General features: G+C 47.2%; 1 protein-coding gene across 2 annotated transcripts in view; it reads right to left on the minus strand.

Annotated features, from left to right (window-relative positions):
• Positions 1 to 2165: 2165 nt before the first annotated feature.
• LEKR1 (leucine, glutamate and lysine rich 1) overlaps positions 2166 to 17862 on the minus strand; it is a 34295-nt gene continuing 18598 nt past the window's right edge. The window contains exons 6-12 of one of the 2 annotated variants that reach the window (XM_015638225.2): positions 12430 to 12511; positions 10848 to 10925; positions 10411 to 10614; positions 9308 to 9371; positions 6365 to 6517; positions 5072 to 5371; positions 2166 to 2796 (exon numbers count right to left, since the gene is read on the minus strand). In XM_015638225.2, coding sequence (XP_015493711.1) covers positions 2518 to 2796; positions 5072 to 5371; positions 6365 to 6517; positions 9308 to 9371; positions 10411 to 10614; positions 10848 to 10925; positions 12430 to 12511 — 1160 coding nt within the window. In that variant the 3' untranslated portion in view covers positions 2166 to 2517. Of the gene's footprint in view, positions 2797 to 5071; positions 5372 to 6364; positions 6518 to 9277; positions 9372 to 10410; positions 10615 to 10847; positions 10926 to 12429; positions 12512 to 17862 lie in introns of both variants that reach the window. The other variant, XM_015638222.2, reaches the window with a different exon arrangement.

A 17862-nucleotide genomic window follows, 5' to 3' on the forward strand; every position in this document is an offset into this window, starting at 1 on the left:
ACAGGACATTTTCCATGGATTTTCCTGCAGTGTAGGGCTGCTCCCGACAGGACATTTTCCATGGATTTTCCCCACCCACTTTGAATGACTCAAGCACAGGGCTCTGCTGCTGCCCAGGGATCCTCCCTGGCTGCCCCTCCAGGGGAGGGCATTTTCCTCTCTCTCCCACCGAGACTTTCCCACATTGTCAGCTCTTCCCTCCCCTCTGCTTATTCCCCCTTTCCCTGTGCTCATTCCATGCTCATTCAGTGCCTGGATCCTGCTGATCTCTGTAGGAACAGAAGGATCCCAGGGCCTGGAAAAGTGGGGAAGTGGTTTCAGAGACACCCTGGGCAAACCCCCTCAGAGGAAGGGTCTCCATCCCCCTGAGGGGGCACCTGGGCCCATCCCTGGGTTCCCTGGGAAGGAGCAGAGTCCCAGCCTGGCACTGAGCCTGTCCCAGCTTGGGTGATCCAGAGCCAAGGAGAACAGTCCATGGGAGCTGGGAACAGCTCCCAGGGCAACGCCACAAGCTCCACACAAAGTACATTCCTTTATATTAAAATTATAATTAATTATAATTATTACTATCACTTATATTAAAATCCCCTCAAGATTAATCTCAGGCAGTGCCCTTTTTCTTCTCCCACCCAATGAGTTCTGTCCTGTGCTGTGAGGATGAAAGCCTGGATTAGTGTTTCACACCATCACAGCTGTTTGGGGTTTGTTCTTCCTTCAGCAGGACAACCTCAACCACCTGTAACCACCGAGGACAAAATCCAGCAGGGAATTTTCATGCTGGAAATAAGGGCCTGTTTGAAATAACTAAAAATGCAGCTGTTGGGGGTTGTCTGAGAAAGGAAATTTCCCCAATTTCATTATCCTGCTCTTATTTTGGTATTGAAAATGCACAGCACAAAGAAAGACAGACAGGTTTTTATTCTGATTAATGCATTTTAATGATCTGTGGCATTGGTTTCTATTTCCATGCACTTTTAACACTGCTTAGGAACTAAGATGCTTTTTCCTGCAGTCCAATTTCTTCTTGTGTAGAAAAACTCCATCCTCAAGGCACAGTCGGGATCCCAGATCCTACACACACCTCAGAGCAAGGTCTAGTGATGATCCCAGCTTTGGTTTGTGGTATCCCAGCGGGAATGAAGTGACATCCATGGCAAGCTGTGCATGGCCAGTGCTGATCCCATCTCCTGCTGAAGGAGCAGCAGGACCAGAGGCTGAACATCACATTTTGGGCAACTTCAGGTGGGAAAAGGATGAGCCACACAGAGGCACAGGCTGAGGTTCCATGGGCTCCTCTTGTCCCTGGTCCCCTGGGAGCAGGGATGGATCCCCCAGCAAGGTGAGCAAGGAGGGGTTTGGCCGTGGGTCGTGTCTGGGGCTCACACAGAGCATCAGAACCATCCCAGCAGCCCCATTTCCCTGCCTGGCACAGGGATTGATCCCTCCTGGGAAGGCTCAGGCCTGGAGGAGCTCACTCCAGAGCAGGCAGCACCCCCAGCCCTGCCAGGGGGGCAAACTGAAGCCTTTGCAGTGCCAAGGGATGTTTTATCCAAGGGAAGGGCTGGAATGCTGCCACAGCAGGGCAGGATCCACAGGGACAGGCTTGTCTGGGCTGGAGCTTTGTTTGGCTGTGCCACAAGGTCCCTGACACCACTCCTGCAAGAACTTCCTGCAGGAAGTTGGATTTCCTAAAATTTCAGGGCTGAAATGAGGTGTCCATGTCCTCTGTGGCACTTTGTGCTGCTGCCTTTCATCCCACCATGGAAAACACTTGGGAAACTTTCCTTGACATGGTGAGGTTGGTTAAATTCTTTTCAAAGCCAGTAAAAAAGGGTCCCTGGCATTTCCATATTTTGTTTATTGCTTAGCAGCAGGAGCTCTGGGCTCTGGGAGGGAGGGGGAGAAGGGAAATATTTGTTCTGGACTTGGTTTGGATCCAGGACCTGGCCACTCCCTCATGCCAGAGCCATGATCCCGTTCCTGCTCCTGTGATTTTACTGCTGCTCCTCCCTGGCCACGCTCCCCCTTTACTCCAGCTGCTGCTCCAGGACAGACAGGGGGACAAGAGCCCAGGTTTGAAGTGATGGAATCGTGGAATCACAGACTGGTTTGGGTTGGAGGGGACCTCAAAGCTCATCCAGTTCCCTGTCCCAGGCTGCTCCAAGCCCCATCCATCCTGATCCTGTGATTCTGGGCCATTATTCCCTGCCCAGAGCATTGGAATGGGATGAACTCTAAGGTCCCTTCCAACCCAAACCTTCTGGGATCCAGGGATTCTGATTTCAGTCCCACTCATTGAAGATGTGCTGCTCTTTGTGCTCCACTTGGAGAGACTCTTTTTACTTTTCTCACCTTGAAATTGCACCCAGCATTTAATTACACCATGAATAAATTAATGGACAGATAAAAGTTATTGCATCAAAAATAAATAAAACTTTAACTGGATTTTAACTGGTAGGAAGGGATGAGTTGGGCAGGTGTTCTTTGGAGGCCGGGATGGTTTTCCAGGCGGAGCTGTCAGAGCTGGCTCGGCCGGCGCCGCATCCCGGCGGGGACCCGGCTGCGGGGCTCGCTCAGCGGGGCCGCCCTTCCCTTGACGGCATCCAGGGATTCGTGCCGGAGGCTCCGGGCAGCCCTGGCCGTTCCCGAGGGCCCGGAGAGGCGGAGATCCCCGGCCGGGAGGGTCCCGCTGAGCCTCCGCAGCTCCAGCACCTGCTCCCGGGCCCGGCCCAGCGCCGCCGTCAGCTCGAAGCGCTCCTCGCACTCCCGGCGCACCGTGTCCTGCAGCAGGGAATTCTGCAAAGAGAAACACCGGGAATGCTGCATCCATCACCCCTGGGCATCCCTGAGACACTGATCCATCAGCCCTGGACACCGTGTCCTGCAGCAGGGAATTCTGCAAAGAGAAACACCGGGAATGCTGCATCCATCACCCCTGGGCATCCCTGAGACACCGTGTCCTGCAGCAGGGAATTCTGCAAAGAGAAACACCGGGAATGCTGCATCCATCACACCTGGACATCCCTGGGACACTGATCCATCAGCCCTGGACATCCCTGGGACACTGCTCCATCATCCCTGGACACCGTGTCCTGCAGCAGGGAATTCTGCAAAGAGCGAAACACCGGGAATGCTGCATCCATCACCCCTGGACACCCCTGGGACACTGATCCATCAGCCCTGGACACCGTGTCCTGCAGCAGGGAATTCTGCAAAGAGAAACACCGGGAATGCTGCACCCATCACCCCTGGGCATCCCTGAGACACCGTGTCCTGCAGCAGGGAATTCTGCAAAGAGAAATACTGGGAATGCTGCATCCATCACCCCTGGGCATCCCTGAGACACCGTGTCCTGCAGCAGGGAATTCTGCAAAGAGAGAAACACCGGGAATGCTGCACCCATCACCCCAGGACACTGCCCCTGAGACACCGTGTCCTGCAGCAGGGAATTCTGCAAAGAGAGAAACACCGGGAATGCTGCATCCATCACCCCTGGGCATCCCTGGGACACCGTGTCCTGCAGCAGGGAATTCTGCAAAGAGAAATACTGGGAATGCTGCATCCATCACCCCTGGGCATCCCTGGGACACTGATCCATCACCCCTGGACATCCCTGGGACACTGATCCATCATCCCTGGACATCCCTGGGACACCGCTCCATCACCCCTGGACACCGTGTCCTGCAGCAGGGAATTCTGCAAAGAGAAATACTGGGAATGCTGTATCCATCACCCCGGGGCACCCCTGGGACACCACTCCATCACCCCGGGACACCCCCGGGGCAGGGACCGCCCCGCATTGTCCTCCTGTCCCCTCCGGAGGCGGTGGGAGATGCCAGGGAAGGGCTGAGGAGGAATTGCTGCTCCTGCCCGGCNTCCATCACCCCTGGACACCGTGTCCTGCAGCAGGGAATTCTGCAAAGAGAAATACTGGGAATGCTGTATCCATCACCCCGGGGCACCCCTGGGACACCACTCCATCACCCCGGGGCACCCCTGGGACACCGCTCCATCACCCCGGGACACCCCTGGGACACCGCTCCATCACCCCGGGACACCCCCGGGGCAGGGACCGCCCCGCATTGTCCTCCTGTCCCCTCCGGAGGCGGTGGGAGATGCCAGGGAAGGGCTGAGGAGGAATTGCTGCTCCTGCCCGGCTGGAGAGGTGGGAATGCTGCTCTTGGGAAGGAAAGGCAATGCTGGACAGAGGTGCAGCGGCAGCCAGGGGGGTTCGTGCCGCTTTTCCCCGGAACCCTGTGCAGAGGGAGAGCAGAGCCTGCACGGACCATGGGAGCAGGGACAAACACGTGGAATTGTGGAATCCCTCATGGGATGGAGCCCTCTGGTCCCAGCACTGCCCCTCTATCCCACATCCCCGTCCTTGGGGATGGGCACACCCTCACTGGAATTCCACTCACACCTGTCCCAGCCTTCCCAAGGAATGAATCAGTGCCAACCCCAGCACTAAATCACTTGGAAGAGTTTTATTTTCCCTGTTGACCAATTCTTTCTCCTGCCACTGGACATTCCAGCCTAATCTTATCTGCAGTCCCTGACTCCACATTTCCCATGGAGCAGCTCTCTCCTCCCTTCCCATTATATTCCAAGCATTCAGCAAATGTTTGTGGTCAGAATTTCCATCAGTTGAACTTCTCTTTGCATTTAATTCATTTTTATGCATTCCTGAGTTAGGGAACGTGGCTGCACTGCTGGGAGCTGGGACACCAGTTCAAGGAATGGGAAATATCCGTGTCTTCTACTCTAAAAACTGGGAATTCTCCATTGTTTACCCATGTTTGGGCAGTGGGACGTGAGGCTACAGACTAAGAAAGGCCCTGCAGGACCTGAAAAATAGATATATTCTCCTATAAAATGCTAATTTAAGATCAAGCATTTGCTGAATTAAAAATTCCCATCTTTTGTGATCTAGCGTGTTTAGGAAATGATGATGGATTTGTCTGAGAAATCTTTGCATTTCAAGGCATTTTCTGGTCTGAAACCTTTGGATGATTTTAGAAATCACATGTCTCCAAGTAAAAATAACCAGGCATTTCCTGGGACCTGTTCCTACCTCCTCTTGAACTTGGCTCAAACTGTGAATCAGCTGTGTCTTCTCCTGGGTTAATTTTTCCAGTTCATCTGACTTGTGCTTAATTTCTTTCCTCAGTTTATCCAGGAATGATTCACTGTTGCTCTTTTCCATGGTCAGCTGGAATTCAAGCTCACTGATGAGCCTTTTGAGGCTCTGGATTTCTTTTTCCTTGTCTCCATCCTTCTCTGCCAGCTTCATTTGGGCATCTTGGAGCTTCTTCTCCAGAATTTCCGTCTCCATCCTCAAGCTCTTGGTGGCACTGGATATTAAACCTGGGATCTGGGTGAGATCAGACAGGAATTAATCTCCACTCTAAACATGGAGAATTAATAGCAGACAAATGTTGGCTTGAAGAAAAAAAAAAAAACAACAAATTTAAACTTGCAGGTCCTCAGAGAGGAAAAAAAAAAGCTCTGAATTTACATAATTCCCTCAGAGGACACCAGAGAGCTGTAAATTAATCACCACTCACTGAGAACACAGAGATTAATTAGTGTGTTCAAGATCAAACACAGACATTGAGGTAAAAAAAGGGAAAATTTAACTTCAAGTTAAATTTACTGCAAGACAGGGTTTCCTCAGGGTTTAAAAATCATGGTTAAATATTTGCCAAGTGAACAAAGCCAGACTTATTTTCAGCTGTAAATCACAATGTCCCAGACTTTAAATAACAACAGAACCTCATCACATTCCTTTTTATTTTTCCAGATTTCTCCCATTTTCTCAGGAATTGGATCAAACCTTTTGAAAATTTAGGTTACAGGTACAATTTCTCAATTTTTGTATAAAATTTGAGGAGGATCTGGAGCTCCCAAACTGCTGTGGTGGCAGCACCAGTCCAGCCCAGTAAGCCTTTACTGGCCACTCACCCTGGAGCTGCTGGGTTCCCTTGGGTGGGATTGTGGCACCTCATCACAGCCTGAAACAGTCCCAAGCTTTTTAAAAATGATGATGTCAGATTAAATGTAATTAACAACTCTGGGGACATAGATGGAGTTTTGGTGGTGAAAATATGAGATGAGAAAGAACTTCCACACCAGTTAACTTGACCTGGAATAGTCATTTTCAGCCTGATAATTAAAAAACCTAAATCTCCTAAGGCTGGGGAAAAGCACTGTGTTAACCAGAGAGAGGATGGCACACAGGGTATTATTATTATTATTATTATTATTATTATTATTATTATTATTATTATTATTATTATTCCTTCACATTCCCATTTTTTAGTTTTCTGTGATGTTCTGGCACAAGTTCCTCTCGAGCATTGCACACCTTCTGCTGCAGCTCCTCGTGTTCTCTCTGGTATTTTGTGATCAGTTCCTGCTGTTTTTGTCTCTCCAGGTCCAGTTCCACTCTGGCCTCTTCCCTGACTTTCAGAATTGCTTCTTTGTGCCGAGCCTCCCCTTTGGCCAGGTCCATTTCCAGCTGGGGGACAAGAGGGGGTCAGTGGGGATGGGATGGGAAATGGGATGGGAAATGGGATGGGAAATGGGATGGGAAATGGGATGGGAAATGGGATGGGAAATGGGATGGGATCCATGGGATCCATGGGATGAGAGGGTTCTTAAATCCCCTCCAGTGCCACCCCTGCCATGGCAGGGACACCTCCCACTGTCCCAGGCTGCTCTAAACCCATCCAGCCTGGCCTTGGGCACTGCCAGGGATCCAGGGATTCCACTGCTGCTCTGGGAATTCCATCCCAGCCAGGAATTCCCAATATCCCATCCAGCCCTGCCCTCTGGCACTGGGAGCCATTCCCTGTGTCCTGTCCCTCCATCCCTTGTCCCCAGTCCCTCTCCAGCTCTCCTGGAGCCCCTTCAGGCCCTGCAAGGTCACAATAAGCTCATCCCAGACCCTTCTCCAGGCTGGAATATTGGAATATTGGGAATATCCAGTCCTTACAGCATCTCCAATAATTCACATTATCAATTCAAATCTGAAAATTCAGCCATAAATTCCACAGCAGAAAACTCTGGATTCTGGAGGAAGCCCTGAAGGCTGCAGTACTTCTCCTCAGCCAGGGTTCCTCACCCTATTCCCTTTGTGCAGCTGATTCTGATGGATTTTATTGCAGCAGGCTGAGAGCACAACAGGCACATTAAATGCACAACACAAACCTCATTACTTCAAATGATTAAAAGCACAAAAGCCCACAATGAGCTTAATTACAATTATCTAATTCCTCACTTTATTATGAGCAGAAGGATAATAAATCTCCCTGATGTCTTTAGGGGGAAAAGAGAAACTGGAAATATTTTCATTATTTTTTAAACCAAAATATACCAAATTCTGGGTGTGGAATAAATGCAAATCCCTCACTAATTTACAGCTTAAAAATTGCTGTATTTGTAAGATGCTCAAATTAGACTCTTATTATTTTTTTTTTATAATTATTTTTATATTCTATCTATATAATATTCTATCTATATAATACATTTATATATTCTATCTATATTCTTAGATGGGAGTTGGGATTCTGAACATAAATCCCCAAGTTTATTCTATTCCCAAATTAACTCTACCTATTATTATAGATCCTGATCACTTGTTGGAGCCTCTTTGACTCCAAAGTCTTAAACAAATAAAGGCAACACAAAAACCTGAGCTCATTCAAAACATTTCACATTTAATATTTGAAATTAATAAAGCTGAGAACCAGAAAAAGAAATAAAGTCCAGGCTGATGTTCCCAGAGAGCAGAATGGCCACTAATTGATTTAAAGCCACTTACACCCCCCTCATTAATTAATATTTTAAAGATCCAGAAGATAAATGTGTGGATCCATCTTTTCAGGAGGAATTTCTCCATGGCCAGGGTGGTTCAGGGAAGGATTGGGTCACTCCTGGAGGTGTCCAAGGAAGGACTGGACGTGGCACTCAGGGGTTTGCTTGGACTCCATTATCTTGGGGAAACTTTTCCAACCTAAATAATCCTGGGATCCCATAAATATGGTGTGTTCCAATGGAGTAATTTCTTGAATTATTCCCTAAAAGTGATTTTTTTTTTTCTGTTCCACTAGAACAATTTCAGGTTTATATGGATTTTAAACAGAAAACAGCACCAGAGACCCTCTGATGCTCTGCAGTGGCCCAAAGCAAAGGCAACGTTGTCACTTTGTTGATTTTTTTGGCTACTGAGCAGAATTCTGGGGCTGCATTTTAATGGCTCTGACACCAAAGCTGAAATTTCTCCCTCTCCCTCCCCCCAGTCTTTATCTTCTCATGTCAGGTTGGAAACACTCTGTGATTATGGAGCCAGCATGATTCTCCCCCCTCCCAAATTATATCCTGTGACAGGGAAGGGGTTCCCAAAGAAATGTAACTGATCCTAATTGCTACCAGTGCCCAAGTTTTCCTAGCACTAAATAAAGCTTTCAGACACTGAAACTAAAAATACAGTAATTTCAGTCACCAATTATGTGAGGCTTAAATCAGAGTTAAATTGAAGTCAGAGTTATTGTTCAACTCTGCTTTTAAATTTTCCTTCACAGAAACACTTGTTTTAATATCTTACTCTTTTTAATATATATATTTTTATTCTTTTTTTAATACATAAACATATTTTTATTTCTTATTCTTATTAATATATGAATGCATTTTTATTTCTTACTCAGTTCAGGGTTTTTTGGTGCTCATGGGAGAAAGCTCCAGCTGAAAACACGGTGACAGTCATTTATGGGAAGCAGCTTCCCAAATGCCACTGGGAGAGGCTGGCAGGAGAACTCCTGGGACAAAGGATATTATGGACAAGCTGTGGCTGTCCCTGGATCCCTGGCAGTGTCCCAGGCCAGGCTGGGCAGGGCTTGCAGCAGCCTGGGACAGGGGAAGGTCCCTGCCCATGGCAGGGGGGGCACTGGGTGGGCTTTGGGGCTCCTTCCAACCCAAACCAGTCTGGGATCCTGTGATTCCATGAACTTCAGCAAACATTAAATGTCTTTTGGAAACAGGAGGCTCCCCAAAATACACTTTTCCCTGTGAATTTGGGGGTCTGAGGCTCCAGCAGACCCAGGGGTCAAAGGCAGCAAGATTTGTGTGTTCCTGATGGAATTTTTGGCTGAGCTGCTCCCACAGCAGTCTGTGTGTGATTCCATGACTGCACCACATGTGGCACTGGAGGAGATCATTCCCTGCTTTCCTGTGCCCTTTGTGAAGCTGAAACCTCCCAAAGCAGAGCCCCCAGAGTCACCTTGTCCCTCCAGGAGTCCTCGCTCCTCACCTTCTGCCTCAGCGCCTCCTGCAGCTGCTCCGTCCTGCTCTGCTGGGACACCAGCAGCAGCTCCCTAAAAACACAAAAATTCCACGTAAATCTGGGCTCTGCCCACACTGCTGGAATTCCCTTTCCTTGCAATGAAGTCCTGCTGGTCCTTGCCCATATGGAATCTCCACTACACCCTCAGCTGCCTCCTGAATTTTCAAGAAAATACCATACTTGATCTTCCACTTCAAATGGTATTTTAATACTTCTTTGATATTTCTCAAGACAAATTTCAAAGAACACAGAGAAACTTAAAATATTCCAACCAGAACTTGTATTTCATGATCTTGGAATATTAAGATCATTAATTTAAAAATTGTAATGGCTTTGGAATGAAAACCCCTGAGTGCTTTCTGTCGTTCAAGGTACTGTTTGTGATGTGGGGTTTGTAGGGCAAGACTCCTGGAGAGGTTAAATTCCTGTCACTGATGTCCTTAACAACTTGTCCACCTCAAAAATGCCTCAGTATTCCCTCAGCCAGGGTCTTGGACAGGATGTGGTATTTGGGGAGGTGTGAGAGCAGCTTCCCAGCAGTTCAGGCTGGCTCTGAAGGGTCTCAGCTGTGAACAAAGCTGTCCTTGTCCCTGGGATTGCTTTGGAGATGTGGAAAATAAAGCACTGCACTTCTGAGGGCTGTTTTCCCTGGAATGGGATCGAGCTTCAGTGCCTTTGCTTTGGACTCACCAACCTGAATCCATCTTTTCTTAATTCCCTGCAGGAGAATCTCCATCTCCAGTTTTATTCCTGACACCACAGGCTTGTTTTCAGCACATAAAAAGTGCCAGGAGGCACCAATTGTTCTGCATTTCAGGGCTTTGAATATTCCCTGCACCTTTAGCACAAAGAGCAGCTGCAGAAATGGGGCTTTGGGGCTCAGATTAAACTCAAGATGAAGCCCTGCAGTCCAAGCAAAACTTCTCTACTCCTATTTTTTAAAAGTACTTTTTCTTTTTCCTCTTCCATCCAAGTTTTGTCTGTCCTGTAAGAATTTAAAAACCAACCCAATGACCTCCAAAATGTCCAGGATTTTCAGGAGCACCTGAGTCCAGCTCAGCTCCCTTTACCTTTCCTGTTTCAGCATCAGCACCTCCTGCTCTGTTTGGCTCAGCAGAGCTTTAAGGGTTTCCAGCTCACTCTCTGATCTCCCACTTCTTCTTTTCAGATCTTCTTCTTTCCTTTCTTTCTCAGCCACTTCCTCCTGTAAATGTTTGCAGACTTGTTGGCAAATGAGAAGGGATTCCTCCTTTTCCTTCAGTTCTTTCATAAGTCTACAGATGGAACAAAAGAGTGGCAGCATTGTAGTTACTATATTCTTATTTATAGACAAAAATTATAATGCCTGGGGAATAAAATATTGGCCAAAACTCCATGTGATCTTTATGAAGTAAAATTTACTGACTTGACAGAAAAAATTTAAAATGTATTGCATAAAAATGGCATTAAATTAATAAAATGTTTGCTGTCATTGCTCAAAAACATGAAATATCATTTCAGCATTTACCTGGACTCAACAATTCCATTTTCATATTTGATCTTTTTCAGTTCATTTTGGCAGACATCAAGTTCTGCTGACTTCACCCTAAAAACATTGGGGGGAAAAAAGGGTATTATCCAAAGAAATGAACCTTTAATCCTGCAGCATCCTGGATTCATTTCTGGGTGTTTTTCCTCCTTGCATTTTCCATTTCAAGTAGAAGGCCACGAACAGAAAGTTCTGTCAGCTCCAGCAAAGGTTGTTAATAATTGCAGATTACACTTGCAGTGCCATCTCAGCCCGAGCTGGATCACAAATGTTGCAAACAAGAAGTGAGATCTTGCAACACTGATGACAGTTTTGAGAATTAAATTAATAAAATGGAACAAATCACAATTTTGTAGGTAAAAGGGCTGGAAACTTTCCAGGTTTCACGTCATTATGTCACCATTGCACCAATTAATAACCATGGTTAAGGTTCATATTTACATTTAAACAGATATAGAATATGTTGTTTTATTAAATTGTGCCCATATTACACTGAAATGTTAATTTACACTTGGAAAGCCCTCAGTGTTTATTTAACTGTGTTCATGACATCTTTGTTTCCCACTCAATCCTTACATTATCACTGAAGTACTTTGTTGCTAAGCATCCCAAATATTTGCAGCTCGGTTATGGCCAGACCCCCTGAAGAGAGGAAGCGAAAGCAGAGAGTGCAGAGCAGAACAGCACAAATCCCTGCTCAAATTCCAGGGAAACATGGGGAAAGAGTGATGAGGGATGGTCACCAGCCTGGCAGTGCCAGTTCCTGGCTCCTGAGCTCCACATTTGGAGCTTCACAAACACAATTTGTGCCTTTTCAGCATCCTGCTGGCCCCTCCCTCTGAATTCTCCTGGAGATGGTGTCCCTGAGCTGCTGCAGTGCCCACTGGGGTTTTCAGCACTCAGTTGTAGAATTTGTGATGTTTGGGTGGTGTTGGGGTTCAGGCTCCTGCTGTGGGAGTGTTCTGAGTGGCTGGGGAGTGCTCTGGAAATGGGAGAAATTCCTGGAATGGTTTGGGTGGGAAGGCACTCTAAAGCCCACCTTGTTCCACCCACACTTTCCATAGACAAGGTGGCTCCAAGCCCCATCCAACCTGGCCTTGGACACTGCCAGGGATCCAAGGGCAGCCACAAATTCCCTGGAAAACCTGTTCTAGGCCTCCCCATCCTCCCAGGGAACAATTCCTTCCCAATATCCCACCTGAGCCTGCCCTCTGGCAGTGGGAAGCCATTCCCCCTTGCTCTGTAACTATGTATTCCTTCCCATAAACATTTCTAGTCTTGAAGCTCCATGGATTTCCCAAAATGCATCCTACACCTGTGTGTGAGGTGAGGCACTGGATCAGGCTCATTATCCCTCCTCTGCAGTTCCAGGAATCCCTGCTGGAAGAAGGAAGCCCTACTCCCACAGCCAGGAGCTTAGAAATAATCATATGAAGATAAAATAGTTCCTCTGTAGGTCAAAATCTTCTCAGATCACTGTGGCAAGCAGGACTTGCTGGGGGAAAAAAATGTTTATGTTCTTTATGGGCAGTGGGAATCAATCAAGGAATGGGAATCTTACAGTAACAGCTTCTTGTAGTGGTCCATCTCTGCTGTCACCTTCTGCAGCTGCAGGCCAGCTGTCTCCACCTGGTTTGTTAAATCTGAAAGCAAAAACACGAGGTTGTGTCCGTGTTAATGTGAAATTAACCCACTTCAGTGTTTGTTTCCAGGTCAGACCTGCAGCTCCTTGCTCCCACCTCAGGCAGAGCAGTGCACACCAGCAGTGTCTGTACACAACAATTGGGGTTTGTTTGTGAGTCTGGGGTTCTTTATCCCACCAGAAAACACCAAATTTGTGAAATGTTTTAAATCAGATTGTTTGTACATAAAGCTGAGAGCAAACCCATGCAAGAAGGTGGCCCCACACTCACCTGGAATTACTTCACTGAAACCCAGGCAGTAATTTCATGGTGTTGTGTAAATGCCTTACCCTCTAATGGTATCTTTCAGAACACATCACCTCAGCTCCAATCAGCCACTGCCTTTTTCCCAGTACAATCCCTGTTTTTTTTAGTTAAATTATCTCATCTGGTTTTGTGTGCCTTAATTCCATCCTTCTCTATGCTTTTAAATCCTAAGAACAGCCATGACTTGCAGATGTGAAGCATCAGCACGTGGTTAATCTGATTTTCATCTCCATGAGAATAGAACCATGGAATGGCTTGGGTTGGGAGGGACCCTAAACTCATCCAGCCCCAACTCCCCTCCACTGTCCCAGGTTGTCCAAGCTCCATCCAGCCTGGCCTGGAACACTTCAGGGATGGGGCAGCCACAGCAATTCAGGCATCTCTAAATATGCTCATCAACAAGAGCTGCCTTTCCAGAAAGCCTAAGAAAGATTTAAAATCAAAGTTTTTACCAAAAGGACAGCATGACAAACTACATGGACAAAAATCCAATGACAAATCATTGCAACAAATCTGGAAGTGAAAAAAAACCCCAAGATTATTCCTCAGAAAGCAACAGCAAAGTGAGGTGACCTTGTCTCTGAAGCTCCCAAGAAAGTCCTTTAGAGTTCCCTAATGTATCTTCCCAGAAGCCAAATCTGTCATTCCTGTTCTTCAGTTTATCATTTCACCCAATTCTCTGAATTTCTATAATTTTTCCCACATGTCTCTTTCAGTCATTGCCAGCAATGATGATGGATGATGCCAGCATGGGATTTCCTGCCAGCCCCACCTTATCTTGGTAAATCCTACAACTGGAAGAGTCCCCTCTTTTCAGTAAAGGGAAAAGGAAAGCTGATCATTAAATTACAACCAAAAAAATCAGGGAGAGAATTATATAGGGTAAAACACACAGGACCTGTCAGATCCAGTCCCAAACTATCAGCATTTATAAAGAGCTTTCTGAAGAGAAAAGTAAAATTTCTTGGTCTTGACTAAACCCTTGGAAAAATCATGGAAGTTCATTGTAGAAACACCTTCACCACCTGCAGTGGGTGCCAAAACCAATCAAACCCTTTTTTGTGTAATTCAGCACCAACCCTCAGGTGCTGTGGTGTCTCTGAGGTGGACTCAGGTGAGCTGTGACAATTGGTGGCCCCTTGCCTTGTCTCTGAGCCAGCAGTGGTGGCCAAGCACCTCTGGCCACATCAGGCCACCTGCAAGCCCTGCTGGTCCCTTCATCATCCTGAGCTTCCCAAAGCTAAAGAACCCAACTCTCATTTCCTGGCAGTGCCTGTCAGAATTCCTACAGCAAAGGGAGAAGCTCTGGCTTCAGCTGCCAAGCAGATGTGAGGCACAACACTGGGAACAGCCCGACCGTGACTCTGTGAAAACAGATCAAACCCAGATTAGTGTGGATGGACACCAGGGAGAGCAGAACCCTCTGCCCATCCTCACAGGCTGCCCAAACAGCTCTTCCTGACCTTTTTAAATTGGTATTTTAAACTATCTCTGCCAATAATTAATAACTCTGGTGGCTTTCTCTTCTCCCTCAGTGTGGGAGTATGGATACAAGTTCTGGAATAAAGGAAAAGGAGAGGGATGATGCTTGGTTTGGTTCTGTACTTTGGGTGGTCTCTTTCAACGCTGTTTCCTCTTTCACTCCATTTGTTTTCAGAAGTTTTCATGCTCACTGAGCGTGGACAGGAGTTTTTCATGAGGGAATAGATGGATTTAATTATACAAATGGTTTCTGCAAGTCTTTTCTAGAGAGAATTCCCACCAAAGTCAATGGGAGCTGGTGAGCAGGAAGTCCCACGCCCATGGAGGCAGGTTTCAATGAAAACCATGGTAAAAATGAGGCAGCTAATAATGAGAATGGAAATACAAATGGAAACTTGTGCTGAGAACTTGCTGAATAGAGGAAAATGTATTCAAACACTTATGTAAAAATGTTCTCTGGTAATGAAGCTAAAGCCTATTGCAAAACATGCAAAGCCAACAGAAAGAACTCGCACTGTGATACTGATACTGGGCTCAGCGCTGCAACAACCACATCTCAAAGACTCAGCAGGCCAAATCCATCTCAGTTTCATTCATCTTTAATTTTACTTATTTCTGTGACTCAGAATGGCTCTCACCACACTCATAAACCTTCCAGTAACCCTCCAGTGAGCCCGTGCTGTGACAAGGACAGAGACTGAGGGGCACAGGAGCCGATGAAGCACAGAAACAGAACAAAGCTGGGGACTGTTTCCTCTTCCCTGGGTGAATTGCATCACTGCAGCCCCTGGTATGTGCAAAACACCCAGCAGAGTCTGCCCAGAGCTGGCTTTCAGGAATTTAACCACCCAGTTTGCATCCAAGGGCACCGTGCCCCAGCTCCTGCCTGCAAACAGCAACAACTGGTAAAGTTTTCAGTGAAAAATAAAAATAAGCAGCACATTGGGTAAGCAGCCACTCTGGAAGCCATCAGCTCCACAGCTAATTCCTAACAGATTCCCAGTGAGGCTGGATCAGAGACACACGTGGTAGAGCTGTGTCATTTTCTGCTTTTCCTGCAAAACCTCCAAAAAACAACCCAATGCAATTTCCGATAATTTGGGGGTAATCTAAATAAAAGCTCAGTGTTTCATACATGTGCACAAAAAAAGATTATTTCCCTGTAGTTAAGACTTTATGGGGAGGTTCATAAGCACAGCTCAAACAGAATCCCAGGATGGTTTGGGTTGGGAGGGACCTCAAAGCCCACCCCAGCCATGGCAGGGACAGCTCCCACTGTCCCAGGAGCTCCCAGCCCCAGTGTCCAGCCTGGCCTTGGCCACTGCCAGGGATCCAGATGCAGCCCAAATTTGAGGCTCAAACCCATCTGCCATGGTCCAGGAGGGTTTGGATCCTCCACCTTCCTCTCCCCTCCAGCCCTTTGGGTCCTCTCTCAGCCAGCAGGGACCAGGCTGGAACACGCTGGCAGCTCAGAGCTGGAAGATGGTCAAGGAATTGGAATAGAGAGCACAGAGATCCCTGGCCAAGGCAGACTGGAACCCAGCCCCTCTTGCTGGATTTCCCTTGTATTCTGGGAAATAGGAGCTTGTAGCAATTATTTAAAACTTACTTAATAATTAATCCTTGTATGGGCCCTGAATTTGGCCAATGAGCTGTGTCAAAGGGGGAAAAAATCTTTCATTTTTCTCAGAACACTAATTCCAGGCAAATTCAGATGTACACTTAACACAGATAGTTTCCAGTACATTTCTTTAAAGAGCATAGCAGACAAACTCTGAGAAATATGAAATACATCCACGAAAAATTACTGTGTCAGAGCAGGAGAACATTGCTTCATCACGTGTTTGTAAGAAGACCAAAGAAATGAAGCAACACCCCAAGTCCCTGCACAGAACAGAACTATTTGTATTTATAATAGTTCATGTACTGTGTTCTCTAAGATAATTTTTTTTTTTTTGTCTACACAAGAAAGTCCTTCTTTTAATTTGTGACTCACAAAAGTCTGGAAGGAGCCCAGGGATGGACTCCAGATTTAGATCCTTTCTGGAGACCTCACCAGTGCCATCAGGAAGTGTCCAAATCACTCAAAGCTGCCAGGAACAGGGAGGATGTGCCAGCAGAGGAGTGGCTGGGGCTTATCTCACCCAGCATATGTTGCTGACCACTGCCAGGCTGGGCTTTCTGGCCCTCTGCTTCATTCTTTCACCTTCACACAGAAAAAGCAGCAAAAGGGAGCAAATTCTAAATAGTTTTGAATGGCACAAATCAAGGGCAGCCTCGGTGCCCTCAACAGGATAAACCAATGACTGCAACCATGTAAACAAGACAATCTCCAAGACCTAAAAAAATCCTTAAATAGGGAAAAAACGTTATTTTGGCAAAGCCTGCTCCCCTCCCACTCCCCCAGAGACACGTTACAAGCACGCCTGCACTCAGAAGGATTGGATTTGCTCATCCATGGCCAGAGTTCACACTCCAGCATCAAAGGGGATGAATTTTCTGCCTGTATTCCTGGCTGTTTGAAGCCAAGCTAATTGGGATATGTCAAAAGTCCTACAGACCTGCTTCTCCTCCACATTAAAATTGCTTTGAAACACTGTCCTTACTTATTGGCTGGGAAACTGAACAGGAGAAAAAAAAAAGGAGATTCTGACCTTAATTGTCCTTGGGGATAATTTTTTGCCCTCAGTGTTTAGGCCAAGCAGACAAAGCAAAATACAATAAAGACACATCCTTTAATACAGAATTATGGTTTGGGTTGGAAGGGACATTAAATCCCCTCCAGTGTCCCCCTGCCATGGCAGGGACACCTCCCACTGTCCCAGGGGCTCCCAGCCCCAATGTCCAGCCTGGCCTTGGGCACTGCCAGGGATCCAGGGGCAGCCCCAGCTGCTCTGGGCACCTGTGCCAGGCACTGCCCACCCTGCCAGGAACAATTCCTGCCCAAAATCTCATCCATCCCTGTCCTCTGGCACTGGGAGCCATTCCCTGTGTCCTGTCCCTCCATCCCTTGTCCCCAGTCCCTCTCCAGCTCTCCTGGAGCCCCTTCAGGCCCTGGAGGGGGCTCTGAGCTCTCCCTGGATCCTTCTCTCCCAGCCTGGCTCCACAGGAGAACCTGGATTCCTGCTTTTCCTCAAGAAGCAAAGTGTGGTCCTTCTCTCAGTCACTCTGCAGCAGCCTGATCCCAACCCCTCGTGGCAGGGAACTGGGATTGGTTTCCATCTATTCCTGGGTCTCCTTTTGCACTCAGGCTGCTGAAAAGTTCTAATGAGCCTCATCACCCTCTGCTCCAACAGCAGCCCCACATTCCCCAGCTCTCACCCTCCCAAGCCTTCCCACCACAGCTGGAATCCATAAAAAAATACATTTCAACAGCACTTGTAGCATGAATAGGGGCTGTTTGAACTGCAGCCTACCTAAAAGTGCAGGAAACTATTCCCCCTTTGCATTTCAAAGCTCTTCAAAGTGGTCTTTCAAATGCTATTAAAGTCACTTCAGGAGATGAAAACACCTCCCTTCCAAGAGGAGGGTTAAATATTCCCCTCTCCCTTCCATGAGGAGGG

The sequence above is a fragment of the Parus major genome, chromosome 9 (assembly GCF_001522545.3).
Source record: "Parus major isolate Abel chromosome 9, Parus_major1.1, whole genome shotgun sequence".
NCBI classification, from domain to species: domain Eukaryota; kingdom Metazoa; phylum Chordata; class Aves; order Passeriformes; family Paridae; genus Parus; species Parus major.